Here is a 14,969-nt window from a genome sequence, read left to right on the forward strand (position 1 = left end):
ATTCAAAAGATACTGTGGAAGAAAAAAAAAGTCAATGGGATATGGGAACTTCTTAGATGAAGTTATATATGGGAGAGAAGTCCCATGAAGATTCTGAAACACATTGATTTTTAATAAGAAAGCTATAGAAGGTTGCCACAGACAGAACTTAGTTAAAAGAGGAAAGTAGCTGGAAGGAAAAAATAAATAGAAGCGGCTAAGTGTACAGTGTCCCTCTATGTGGTGAAAGGAATGAAAGAAAAAGGACAGTAGCTTCACAGAGGACTGTAGCTGGGAGCATAATGATTAAGAGCACAGAGGCTGAAGCCAGTCCCGAGTCCAAATTCTGGCCCTGTCACTTACTTGCTGTATGACTGTAAGCTACGTACTTAAACTCTGTAAGCCTCAGTTCTTTTATGAGTGAAACAGGCATAAGAACAGTATCTATCCCATGAGTTGAACAACTGGCATCTGTTATAAATTCCATTACACTTATTATAGTAAAATTGCAAGGTATGTTGGAATGTAGAGGAAACAGCACATACAGTAGGTAGAAAGAAACAGCCATTAGTTCATTCATTTGGCTGAACAGTATCAACTGAGTGCCTACCAGGTGCCAATCTCCATTTGGGGTACTGAGGATATGACGTGATGAAAGCAGGCAAAATCCCTGCTCTCATAGAGCCTGTACTACACGGGGAAAACACATAATAAGTAAACAAACACAATAAAGCAAGTAAGATAGTTATACACATTAAGAAACACAAAGCAGAGTGAAGAGGGTGGAGAGAGACCAAGGATGCTCCCAGGTAATGGTCAGAGAAGACCTATGTTCCTTTGCAGTGGTGGCAGTTGAACACAGACCCAAATAAATGAGGGAAAAGTCTACTAAATATCTATGGAAAGAAATGCCAGGCAAAGAGGACAGTTACACGTCGCTGAATTGGAATGTGCGTTATTACCAAAGTACAGAGAGGAGAGCTATGTGGCTGAAAGAGATTATAGAGAGGAACAGCAAGCAACAGTGTGAGAGGCATGCCAGAGGCTGGACCACACGGCACCTCTTGGGCAGGATGAAATCGGTGGATTTTTTGCCACATGTGACGGGAAGTCAAGAGGAATAACATGATCTAATTCACATTGAAAAGCTTCGGTGTAGACGACTTACTGTAAGATCAAGAGCTCAAGAAAAGAGAACAGTTACAAATTTATAGCTACAGTCTACAATCTACAGATTAAATTTGCCATCTAGAGATGGTATAGCTTGGATAAGGGCAGAAAAGTGGAGGTGGGAAAGAATGGTCAGATTCGGGATGGGTTTTGAAAGCAAGAACTATCAGATTTGGTTAAAGATTGAATTTTGGATGTGAGGAAATCAGAATAAAGAAGTATGAAACTAGAGTTTTTGTTTTATTTTGTTTTTTTTAAACAAGAATAGATGGTTAAATAGTGGTACCGTGTACTGGGAAAAATAATAGGAGGATCGAGTTTGGAGCTGGGGAGATGGAATTATGGAAGAGCAAGATTTCCATGTTGAGCTCACCTGTCTTGCCTATTAGCCATTTGAAGAAGGTGAGTCAATATTGTATATGGAAATTGACGTGGGTTTCAGGAAGGGATTAATCTACGGATTAAATTTTGTGATTCATCAGCATGCAAATGGCATTAAAGCCATTGGTATTAGATGACAACTTCTAAGAAGCGAGTGTAGATAGTAGACAGCAGTTTGCGGACTGAGCCCTAGGGTACTCTCTGTCTCTTGAGAGATGGGGAGAAAGGAGCAGTAGGTAAAGGACAAAAAATGAGCAGGCAGTGGCGCTGGAAGAAAACTGGGCGCATTTAGAATACAATAGCCAAGTGAAGAAAGCATTCCAGGAAAAAAGAGAAGCTATGTCAAACTTTGCTGAGCCATGGACAATTGAGCATTTTGTAAGAAGACATGGAGATTACTGAAATCTTGGCAACCATGGTTTTAGTAGAGGGACTGTGGAAATGCTATTAAAACTAATAAAGAAGATTAAAAGAGCAAAAAGTAATTACAGACAACTTTTAAGAGAGTTTCTCAGGAAAGGGGAGGAATGGGCTAGTGGTTCCAGGGAAGATGCTTTAACAAGGGAGTTATGAGATAATGCTCATATGCATATTGGAGTTATCAGTAGGAAGGAAAACTGATGATGCAAGAAAGGAAAGGGATAATTACAGAAGAGTCCCTAAGTGGGAATGAAAGGTTGTCCTCAAGGGAGAGAGCTGGTCTTACAGAGAAACAAAAACAGATGACTAGATTTGAAAGGTAGATAAGGATACCATTTCTAAATGCTTCTCTTGGTGATAAAAGAAGCAGGCTTATTAGCAGGGACTGGGGAAAGGAGAGAAATATTGAGTCAGAAAGGAAAGAATAGATATAAGATAGTCATCTTATAAAGTGAGACAATGAATGATGTCTCAATGAATGATAACGAATCATTTTTCTCAAAGTGAGAGAAATGACTGGCATTTCCAAATAAATGACAGTTCACCTTGAATTTGCTGTCATAAACACTCAGTGAACAGGCTATATGAAAGTGAAAGTCACTCAGTCATGTCCAACTCTTTGGGACCTCGTCTATACAGTTCATGGAATTCTCCAGTCCAGAATACTGCGGTGGGTAGCAGTTTCCTTCTCCAGGGGATCTTCCCAACCCAGGGATTGGACCCAGGTCTCCTGCATTGCAGGCGGATTTTTTTACCAGCTGAGCCACCAGAGAAGCCCAAATGGGCTACACATCTTTCTTCAAATGAAGTCAGCTGTCAGGGTTTACGGTTAATGTTGGTGAGGAGCTCATTTAACCAGGGTTGAGTTTTGGGGGTAGTAACTATGGTAGGGAAGAAGAACCAAGGGAGATGAGGCTGTTTACAAGGGATGGAAGGAATGCTGGATTGGAAGTTGAGTTTAAATGGAAATAAAGACATGAGGAAGACCAGGGATAATGGGAAGGTTGCAGAGTTAATGGACTGGGATTAAAAATTTGTTAGCAAGGGGCCAATAAATGAGAATAATAATACTGTGCTAGAAAAAGAGGTGACAGAAACCGACATTCTGTAACAGGTACAATTATTGGTTTCCTGTGTGACATGGAATTGATGAATTGAGGTGGGAAAGAGCTAATATTGTAGGGAACATCAGGAACTAACATCAGATAGACTATGTGCATGGATACTGTAATTACCAAGATTGATCAGAGAGGTAATTGGAAAGGAAGTGATTCACAGATACTAACATCTTCAGTGAAAGTGGGAGAATGACAGAAAACTTCAACATGAAGGGGGTAGGAAGTGATTATTTCAATATTTGTTTCAAGAGAGCTAGATTATTTAAGTCTGAAAATTAGACTTATTTTTAAAAATCTATGAAGGTGGTTGTTAGAATAAGATCAATAATGACAAAACTTCCATTCTTTTTAGATCGATTCATTTCCTATACAACTTCTTAAAATATGTATCAACTGATTGCCCATAGATAAATCACGTGGTTGTGTAAGGCAAGCACAACAAACAACAGAGTGAAAATTCTAACTTCCAAATAAAAATGATATGATTTTAATAGTTCTTCATTATGTCCATTTGCCCAGAAAGTTCAGAGAAAACTCTAATCGGGTTTTGATAGTTGATAGAGAAAAGATATACAAAGAAAACTGTATAATATAATATACAAACTGAAACTAATATAATACTGCAAATCAAGGAGGAAATGCCCACCCACTGGAGTATTCTTGCCTGGCGGGCTACAGGCAAAAGGGTTGCAAAGAGTTGGACACGACTGAGCAACTAAGCACACATTCCTCATGTTAACGTGATGTTGTTCCCTTCTCCACTGCGGCACCAACTGTCACTCACCAGGATTGCTGGACTGGGCATCCATAGGGATCATGAGCTTGGCCCGGGTGGCTCGGCGTGCAGCCAGTGACCTCTCCAGAGTGGACATGGAGCTCCCTGCTTCTTCTGTGTCTTGACCTAAAAGGAAAGCAATACCCTTGAGTATTACTGATGCAACACTTAATTTCTAGCCAGGAACCCCATGCCTTTTTCATTTCACTGATGCTTTAAAGAATAATATCTACTTTTTTGTTTATCAATATGCTCTCATTGTAGAAACGTTAATAAAATTTACCAGAACCTCATTAACCAAAAATAACTATTATTATTTATAATTTCCACACATGCATATATATATACATATGTGAAAGCAAGAGAATATATACTAATATATTTATTTTTCAAAAATGGCATTATACCATACATACTGTTTTGTAGTCTTCTTTAAAAAGTAACAGAAAAATCTTTCTCTGTCAACAAATAAGTCAGCAGTGTAATTTTTAACAGCTCCATAATATGCAACTGTATGAATTAACCACAATCTTGGCAGTTTATACTTAAGCCCCAAAGACATTAAATCTTACTATGAAAACATGGGAAATAAACTACGTTTTGCAAAAATATGGTTAGCTCTCTTTATACAAATTTATTATAATTCCATAAAATGTCACATAAAGAGTCATAAAAATAATAAGAATGATATATGCAGATTTGAAAATTGAATAAAAATATGTTGAAAAGTAATAGTGAAATTCTGAATACTATATATCAGTTAAAAGTATATGATTCATTGACATGAAGTTTCATCTGTTATTTTCTTAAATGAAGTATAGTTGATTCACAATATTATATTAGTTTTAGGCATGTAGCATAGTGGTTCAGTAATTTTATAGATAATACTCCATTAAGTTATTCAAAATAATGGTTATAATACCCTGTGCTCTACAATATATCCTTGTCACTTATCTATTTTATATATAGTAATTTATGTGTCTTCACCTCATACCCTATTTTTGCCCCTCTTCCCTTTCCTCTTTCCACTAAAAACCACTAGTTTGTTTTCTATATCTGTGAGTTTGTTTCTATTTTTCTATATACATTCATTTGACTTTTTCATATTTCACAAATTAGTGGTATCATACACTATTTGTCTTTGATCCATTTCACTAAGCATAATACTCTCTAGGTCCATCCACACTGCTACAAATGACAGAATTTAATTCTTTTTAATGGCTGAGGAATATTGCATTGTATATGAATACCATAGCTTCTTTATCCATTTGTCTGTTGATGGACACGTGGGTTGCTTCTATACCTTGGCTACTGTAAACAGTGCTGCTATGAACATTGTGTGTGTGTTCAGTCTGTGTCTGACTCTCTGTGACCCCATGGATTGCAGCCCACTAGGCTTCTCTGTCCATGGGATTTTCCAGGCAAGATTACTGGAGTGAGCTGCTATTTCCTACTCCACGGGATCTTCCTAACACAGGGATCAAACCTGCTATGAGCACTGGGCGCATGTATCTTTACAAATTAGTGTTTTTGTTTTTTTCTAGATAAATACTCAAGCATAGAATTGCTGGATCACATGGTAGTTCTGTTTTTAGTTTTTTTCAGGAACCTCCATACTGTTTTCCATAGCAGATGAATCGACTTACACACCTACCCACAGTGTACAAGGATTACCTTTTCTCCACATTCTTGCTTACATTTGTTTCTTGCAAACTTTTTGATGACAGCCATTCTGACAAGTGTAAGGTGATGTCTAATTGTGGTTTTGATTTGCCTTTCTATTAATTAGAAATGTTGAGTATCTTTCATGTGCCTATTGGCCATTTGTATATCTTCTATGGAAAAATGTCTATTCAGCTCTTCTGCCCATTTTTTCATTGGGTTGGCCTTTTTTTTTATATTGAGTTGTATGAGCTGTTTATATATTTTGGGTATTAACCCCTTGTTGGTAATATCATTTGAAAATATATTCTCTCATTTAGTAGGCTGCCATTTCATTTTGTCAATGGTTTCCCTTGCTGTCCAAAAGTTTTTAAGTTTAATTAGGTCTCGTTTATTTTTGCTTTTATTTTTTTTGCCTTAGGAGTGTGTGTGTGTGTGTGTGTATGTTAAGTCGCTTCAGTCGTGTCTGACTCTGTGACGCTATGGACTGTAATCTGCCAGTTTGCTCTGTCCATGGCATTCTCCAGGCAATAATACTGGAGTGAGTTGCTATGCCTCTTCCAGGGTATTTTCCTGACCCAGAGATTGAATCCACATCTCTTACGTCTACTGCATTGCCAGGCTCCTGAGACCCACCTGGGAAGACCTACCTTAGAGGACAGGTCCAAAAATTATTGCTGTGATCTATGTCAAAGAGTGTTCTGCCTATGTTCTCTTCCAGGAATTATATACTTTCAGATCTTATTAGGTCTTTAATCCATTGTATTTTTGTATACAGTGTGAGGAAATGTTGTAATATCATTACTTTACATGGAACTGTAAAGTTATTCCAGGACCACTTATTGTAGAGACTGTCTCTTCTTCCTTGTATATTCTTGCTTCCTTTGTCATGACCATAGTATAATTGACCATAGGTGTGGGTTTATTTTTGGGTTATTTATTCTGGTCCACTGATCTATTTGTCTGTTTGGGGGCCAATACCATGCTGTATTGATTGCTGTAGTTTTGTAGTATAGTCCGAAGTTGGAGAGTCTGATACTTTCAACTCTGTTCTATTTTTCAAGATTGTTTTAATAGTTCAAGGTCTTTTGTGGTTCCATACAAATTTTAGGAATATTTGTTGTATTCTATGAAAAACGTCATGGATATTTTGACAGGGATTGCATTAAATCTATAGATTGCTTTGGGTGACTTGGGCATTTTGATGATATCAATTCTTCCAATCATAGTTTTGTCCTTTTAACCAGGACATCACCAAGAACACTTCATGTATTGTCAAGTTTAACAAACAGGATCTCAAGTACTGCTTTCCCTATCACTACAGAGTTGGCAAGAAGGTCCTCAAATTAAAGACAAATGGGCAAAACTATTTTCTCACTCTGAATAAAACGGCTCTCATTTGGAGTTAAACATTTCCCAAGACTTGGTAAGAGACATCAAAATCTGTATCACTGACCTGAAATGTCATCAGAGCATTTACATATATAATGAGAAGGAAAATCAAGAAAGAGGTATCCTGGAAATCATTAGCAAAACCTTCTAAGGCCTGAGAGACAATTTTATTCCTTCCAGGGAGAGACAGAGGTGCTTTTCCTCTCCTGATGGCTAGGATAAAATGAAGCTATAATAAAAGACATCTACAGACTCTTGAGGTTACTGCAAAAGAGATCTGCCTTTCATTTATTCCCTGGGTAGAAGCTTATTGAGGCAGCAGGCTTGTTGGTCTACCCTGTGTCTATTCAAACAGACAAGAGATAACTGAACAAAGCACGTCTGAGAGATGAGCCAGTGTGGATTATGAGTGGTCTCATCATTTGGCCTGTTAAAGACAGAGGAGCTTCCTGTGGGTCACATGGGCAGCTGGAAAGTTGGTCAGGCTTGAGAGCAGCTGACCCTCCAGAAGACCAGTGAGGGGGACAAGTACATCTGTTTCTGGGGGGAGACGGTTATGTCCTGATGAGGTATCTCAGATCATGGAATCGGCCAGAGGAAGCATCCCACAGGTTCCCGTAAATAATTCATATTGTGTTTTATAAGAGGCTGAGAATCTGGGTGCCACCTGAGGTCAGCCCATGTGCCCAGAAAATCAGTGAAGAGCTTCAGATTGTGCTCTCTTCCCTCCCACCTTGCTTTTCTCCTTTCATCTTTTATCTCCAATGGCGGCACCCCTACAAAAACCAGGAAGAGCAGGGAGGTAAGAAGAATGGCTAAAGGCATTTCTGAAATGGAGTAAGCTCCCTGCTTCTGCCCCACTCCCACTGCTCCATTTATTCCAAGGGGCTGGAGGATTCAGGAAACAAATTGTGACCCCCCCTCCCCGCCGCCAGTCCTCAGAGCCAAAAGTCTGCCCATAGGAGAAAAAGAATCTTTAATTTAAATTTCAGATTTTAATTTCTAATGGAACTGGACTGTGGTTTAATGATAGAAAGTGACAGAAAAGTTAGGGACTCTGCTTGAGATATCACTTAAGGTCTAGAAAAGGAATACTTACGATTAAAAGAAAACATCAGCAATTAGAATCCTTGTTTGAATGACACTGTGAGAAAGCCTAGTCAACCAGCTACACTTTCAATCAGTTACAATATTTTAATTTGGTTTAAAACAGCAATTCAGACAGTATGATACTACCACAAAAGTAGAAATATAGATCAATGGGATAAGATAGAATGCCCAGAGATAAACCCATGCAGCTATGGTCAGCTAATCTATGGCAAAGGAGACCAGAATATACAATGGAGCAAAGACAGCCTCTTTGATAAGTGGTGCTGGGAAAACTGGACAGCAACATGTAAAGGAATGAAATTAGAACACTCCCTAACACCAAACACAAAAATTAACTCAAAATGGATTAAAGACCTAAAACTTAAAGCTTTTGTGCAGCAAAGGAAACCATAAGTAAGATGAAAAGACATCCCTCAGAATGGGAGAAAATACTTGCAAATATAGCAGCTGACAAAGGATTAATCTCCAAAATATGGAAATAGTTCATGCAGCTCCAAAAAACAAACAACCCAACCAAAAAATATGGGTGGGAGTCCTTTTTAGACCTAAATAGACATTTCTCCAAAGAAGACATACAGATGGCTAACAAACACATGAAAAGATGCTCAACATCATTAATTCTCAGAGAAACAAAAAACCAAAACTACAAGGGGGGCGGGGGAGATATCACCTCACACTGGTCAAAATGACCACCACAAAACCTACACACAATAAATGCTGGAGAGGGTGTCAAGAAAGGGGAACCCTCTCATACTGTTGGTGGGAATGTAGGCTGATACAGCTACTATGGAGAACAGGATGGAGGTTCCTTGTACGCATGTGGTTCAGTCACCAAGTCCTGTCTGACTCTTTGCAACCCCATAGACTATAGCCCCCCAGGTTCCTCTGTCCATGGATTTCCCAGGCAAGAATACTGGAGTGGGTTGCCACTTCCTTCTCCAGGGGATCTTCAAGATGCAGGGGCTGAACCTTACAATAGCCAGGACAAGGAAACAGCCTAAATGTCCAGGATAAGGAGGATGTAGTACATATATAAAATGGAGAATTACTCAGCCATAAAAAGGAACAAAATTGGGTCATTTGTAGAGATGTGGATGGACCTAAAGAATGGCATATAGAGTGAAGGTTAAGTCAGAAAGAGAAAAACTATATGGTATATTAATGCATGTATGTGGAATTTGAAAAAACTGGTATAGATGATGTCATTTACAAAGTAGAAACAGAGAAACAGACATACAGAACAAACATATGGCTACCAAGGAGAAAGGAGGGGGTATGGGACGTATTGGGAGATGGGTTGATATATATGTATATGTATATATACACACACACTATTGATACGATGTATAAAACAGACAACTAATGAGAACCTGCTATCTAGCACAGGGAACTCTACTCAATGCTCAATGTGGCCTAAATGGGAAGGAAGTCCAAAAGGAAGGAGATACGTGTATATAGATAGCTGATTCACTTGGCTGTACAATAGAAAATAACAACATTGTAAAGCAACTATACTCCAATAAAATTTGTTAAAAAAAAAAAAAAGCTAAATTGTCTGCAGAAAAATAATCCAGATAAATGAATGAGCATTTTTTATTGAATCTAATTATTTCCATAGACAACTGATTCATAAGGATTACTCATACAGTTGTGATTTCCAAAGTCTATTTGGATTATTAATATATTTGGCAGTAGTATAATACATTTCTAATTTCCTACTCAAAAAATCCAAAACAAAATAAAACCAGCTACTGATTCTGAAAATACCCAATGAATTGACCAGGTCATTTCTTGATGAGAGTATTGGGTTGATTATGCAACTTCCCATAAGCATTTTGAAACTATAAGGGCCCATAGAAAGTGAAATATCCTAATAACCATTTTCTGTTTATTTCTTTCTTTAATTTTACTTTACAGTACTGTATTGGCTTTGCCATACATCACTATGAATCCACCATGGGTGTACATGTGTTCCCAATCCTGAATCCCCCTCCCACCTCCCTCCCCATACCATCTCTCTGGGTCATCCCAGTGCACCAGCCCCAAGCATCCTGTATCCTGCATCAAATCTAGACTGGCGATTCATTTATTTCTAAGTTATTCCTGGACATGGATTGTTCTGCACCAAATCATTAAACAGCAGGCTTTTTTTTTTTTTTTCCTTTAGATCACTTTGTACACCAACAGAGCCTTCAGGGAGACTCCATTTGACTAGGCTAGTGAGTTAGAGCAAGCTCCGGGAGTTGGTGATAGACAGGGAAGCCTGGCGTGCTGCAGTCCATGGGGTTGCAGAGTCAGACACGACTGAGCGACTGAACTGAACTGAGTGATCATATAATGTGATTGTGTGGGGATGACAGTTGATCTCCATGGTATTCAAGGCAAAGTAACAGAATAGTTGATGTTTTCATACTTCGAGTGTCCCTGAAGTGACTTTTTTTAAAGCAAGGGATTGACAGAAAATTTAAAAGCAACTTTTCAAAGACACAGGGAAGTAAAATATGTACAAATGGCTTCAAATTTTGCCTTGACAAAACTTCTGTTCAAGATGTAACAAAATGCAATTGGTTCATTTAGCCTCCACATTTCAATATATCCTAACTGGATTGCCTCCTGTCTCTTAGAAGTTTCAAGAAGCATCCCAATGATACAAGGCAGTTGACAAGATGATAGAATAAAAAGTAAACCCAGTTAATCAACCAAATTTACATCAGATTACTTTAACTATTGGTAAATGACCTGAGAATGACTGGCAAGTCTAAGTCGCTTCAGTTGTGTCCGACTCTGTGCGATGCCACAGACGGCAGCCCATCAGGCTCCCCTGTCCCTGGGATTCTCCAGGCAAAAACACTGGAGTGGGTTGCCATTTCCTTCTCCAATGCATGAAAGTGAAAAGTGAAAGTGAAGTTGCTCAGTCGTGCCCAACTCTTAGCAACCCCATGGACTGCAGCCTACCAGGCTCCTCTGTCCATGGGATTTTCCAGGCAAGAGTACTGGAGTGGTTTGCCATTGCCTTCTCCCATTTGAGATGGTATTACTTAGTAATTTTATGCACTTCAGATTAACTTGGAAAAATTCCTTGAGCTAAGAGTATTTATCAATAACCTGCTAATTTTACTTATATTTTGTTTCACTGTTGCTGCTTTTTTATTGTACCATTCTCTAGGATATGTACAATTTGCAGAATATGTTTCTGTAAAGATGACCATTTAATATGTGTCCAATTGTGGTGATAATTATTCCTATGTGTGCCTAGTCGCTCAGTCATGTCCGACTTCATTTGCGACCCCATGGACTGTAGCCTTCCGGGCTCCTCTGTCTATGGGATTCTCCAGGCAAGAATACTGGAGGGGGTTGCCATGGCCTCCTCCAGGGTATCTTCCCGACCGAGGGATCAAACCCAGGTCTCCCGCACTGCAGGAAGATTCTTTACCATCTGAGCCACCTGGGAAGCTCAGATATAATGGGCGTGTGCATGCTAAGTTGCTTCAGTCATGTCCAACTCTTTGCAACCCCATGGACTGACTGTAGCCCTCTGGGCAGGAAGACTGGCGGGGTTGCCATGGCCTCCTGCAGGGGATATTCCTGACTTAGGGATTGAAGGCACATGGCTCCTATACTGGTGGGCAGATTCTTTACTGCTGAGCCACTGGGGAAGCCCTTCAAATATAATGTGTGGATATAAAAAGTAGTGTTATATATACTATATATAAGTTACAAAGTATCAATAAATAAAAAGCCATGATTTCACCGCAAGCTCGCACACACAAAGAGGGCATCAAGAGCTCCTCTGGGCGGGGTTCAGCGTGGGATGTTTTTCCCGCCGCCAGTGAGGCCAGTTACCTGAATGAGAGGTGCTTTTGCTCCCCAGCTGCGTCTCTGACTGACTGTGGCTGACCGGCGTGAGGTCTTGGCAGCTCTGGATGGGGGAGTCTCTCGCCGTCGGGTCGGTGCCTGGCGGTTTCTCGATATTTTTCATCTCCATCTCTTCGTGATGGATCCACAGGTCCGGGGGCCGGAGGTCCTTCTGGCTGCCCTTCCTTTTGCCAACGCTGTGGGTGGCCCGTTTCCTATGGAGCAAAATCAGGAGGCAGATGTGAGTACTTTATTCGATGGCTTTTCCTCTCTCTTTTTTCTCAGTCAATTCAAGTTAGAAGCCAGAGAGAGGAAACAAAAGCGCTCCCAGGAGGAACCCCGTGAGATCCAGGCGCTGGCAGCCTCGGCCCGGCTGCCTTTCCTCCCCTTCCCTGGAGCTTCGCCGCCTTCCGGAGACGCGGCGCGGCCTCCCCGGGGCCCGGCAGCCTGCCAGGGAGCGCCTCACGCCAGCGTCCCCGCGGCGGGCTTCAGCGCGAGGTGACGGTGGGTTAGATGGAGCCATATGCCGTTCTTTGGAGCCAGGCATAAGGTACCCGACGGCAACATCTGTCTAGCAGATAAATGACAGAGTTGCTTCCAAAGGGCAAATGGAAATGAAAAGGCCAGGATTTGTGCCAACAGCCAAGACTGGGGCTTAGAAGAAAGTCTGTACCTCAGCTGTTCAATTTCCTGTGCAACTGGGGAGGTGGCCCTTTGAAGACGAAAAGGCTGCAGAAACACATTCTCGGGAGAATAAAATGCTTTATTCTTGGAGTCACTAAGTGTCTGGATTCGAACACAATAAGACCCATCTTTTTTTTTTAAGACCCATCCTTTGACAAAAGAAGAAGCCATTTGGAAGTGTGCTGTAAACATCTCTTATTTTCCTCAGTAAGCATTTAGCAATCCTTGTTTTTCAGCAGCAGTCTCCTCTTGGGGCCCGTGAGATTGCAATGTTCCCTGCAGACTGAGTCAAGAGCCCGATGCTTATGTTAGCCAATCTCTAGAGCAGGGGGTCAGTAAACCACGACCTGAAGGCCACATCCTCCACTGTTTACTTTTATGTGGTTTTTCTTGTAGTTTTCTTTTCTTTTCTTTTTTTAAGTTTTTACTTTTGTTTTAATTGGCATCATGCTCAAAAGCACAGAACAGTGAATGATTTGGTGGCTCCATGATAGTTACAAACAAAACCCTTAGGTAAACAGTTACAGTATCCCACATCAGTTATTTCACATTAAGAGTAGGTTTAAAAAACAAACAAACAAACAAAGAAGCGCTGTGCTTAAAGGGAGCACAAACAAGGTAAGCATTTTAATTTCATAACAAAGTTAAACCTAGCACCTTTAAAATATAATAAATACTGTAAGTACGAAAGTATCATTTCTGTGGAGGAGAATTCCAGTGCACCAACAGTGCAAAGGAAAAGCAGCATTTTCAAAGCTGGAATTAAATTTGTGTAAACACACACCCACCACCACTCTGCCTCCTATGTGGAATACACACTTCTGCTGTGCCCTCCCCACCCAGGGCTGAAAAGAGCTCCTGGGAAGTCTCTTTTTCCAAATCATAGCAACTGCTCTGGCTTCCAGGCTATGGGCTGGGAAGATTTTGGTGTAGGGCAAGGGGATCAACGTGTTCAAGCGGGATGAGTTCTTTTACAGACGGGCCAACACTTCCAGCCCCCTTTTCCCCACCAGAACCTCCCAGCCCAAGGGTGCCCCTGCCTACCTGTGACCCCAACTTCAGAGAGGGCATCTGAGCTCAGAGCTCCGTGCAGCAAGAGGAGCGGCAGCCTACGTTACCCACAGCTGATGCTGCTTTGCAAATGGAGCATTTTGGCCAACTCGGGATAACTACAAACACCTGTGATTCTTAACTCACTGTGACCAGTTGGTTCTAAAGTAGGGAATGAGGGTGTTAGGTGTTTCCATTCTTAATATTTTCAAACATTAATGATTAGTCCTTTCCAGTGTGGTTTTTACATCACTCACAAAGTGATATTTTCTTTCTCTTAAGCACTCCATCTTCACATTGAACCCTGGAGCTTCTTACTTTAAACAAGTACGTGCTAAGTTGCTTCAGTCATGTCCGACTCTTTGCGACCCTATGTACTAGCCCACCAGGCTCCATGGGATTCTCCAGGCAAGAATATTGGAGTGGGTTGCCGTGATCTCCTGCAGAGGATCTTCCTGACCCAGGGATCGAACCCACGTCTCTTATGTCTCCTGCACTAGCAGGCAGGTTTTTTACCACTAGTGTAACGTGGAAAGCCCTTACCAGGGAAGTATAAAAAGAAACAATGAGAAGCAGAATCAATGCCCAATGCTTGCATTCCAGCATTACGATGAGATAACAGCTAGCTTTTTTTCCCCCCTAAATCATTCCGAATTTACCAACTATCCAGACCAAAGATTATTTCCAAGCAGAAAACTTCTGATTTCAACTTCTCCACTGACCCCTGTGCAGCTCAACTTATTCTGTTTCCAAATGCTCGTGGAAGGACTTATTTGCTCAGCTATCCCTGGCGCCAGATGGATTTGTAGACACAAAATGCCATAAGGATCACAGTCACCAGCAGAAGGTTGAAAATGGCTCTCATCAACCCCAGGTTCTGCCCATGTGGCACCTCATTCACCTGGCTCTACTCAGCGGGCTCCCCAGGGCTGGGGCTCAGGGCCTCCAGCAACCCCAGCAGGAGGCGACACAGCCACCAACATACCGAACTCGGCATCTTCTCAGGCCGGTAGCGGAAGCCTGCAGTGCCTGTTTTTGTAAATAAAGTTTTATTGGAAACCTACCAAGCTCATTCATTCGCATTGCATTGTTGAAGAGTTACAACAAATACCATATGGCCCACAAAGGCTAAAATATTTACTCCCGGGCCCTTTTTAGAAATGGTTTTCAACCTCTGCTCTATAGTTTTATAAATTTTTAAATCTCTGCTTGTAGCTTCTGTTTCTCTTAAAATAATAACATTGCTTCATAAGGCAGAATTCAGACAGTTAAAAGCTAACCTTTGGCAGAAGCCCAGAGAAGTACCTCTTTCTCAGTTTCCTCATGTGAAATGAATGGCTTACAAGCATAACTGCTTTCCTGTGAGCTAAATG

General features: G+C 40.8%; 1 protein-coding gene across 1 annotated transcript in view; it reads right to left on the reverse strand.

Moving 5' to 3' along the window:
- Positions 1-14,969, reverse strand: part of DCC (DCC netrin 1 receptor) — an 811,418-nt gene that overhangs the window by 77,834 nt on the left and 718,615 nt on the right. Inside the window, exons 24-25 of the mRNA XM_040264220.1 lie at positions 11,851-12,077; positions 3,853-3,969 (exon numbers count right to left, since the gene is read on the reverse strand). Coding sequence (XP_040120154.1) covers positions 3,853-3,969; positions 11,851-12,077 — 344 coding nt within the window. The remainder of the gene's footprint in view (positions 1-3,852; positions 3,970-11,850; positions 12,078-14,969) is intronic.

This window comes from Oryx dammah, unplaced genomic scaffold (assembly GCF_014754425.2).
Source record: "Oryx dammah isolate SB20612 unplaced genomic scaffold, SCBI_Odam_1.1 HiC_scaffold_22, whole genome shotgun sequence".
Lineage (NCBI taxonomy): Eukaryota > Metazoa > Chordata > Mammalia > Artiodactyla > Bovidae > Oryx > Oryx dammah.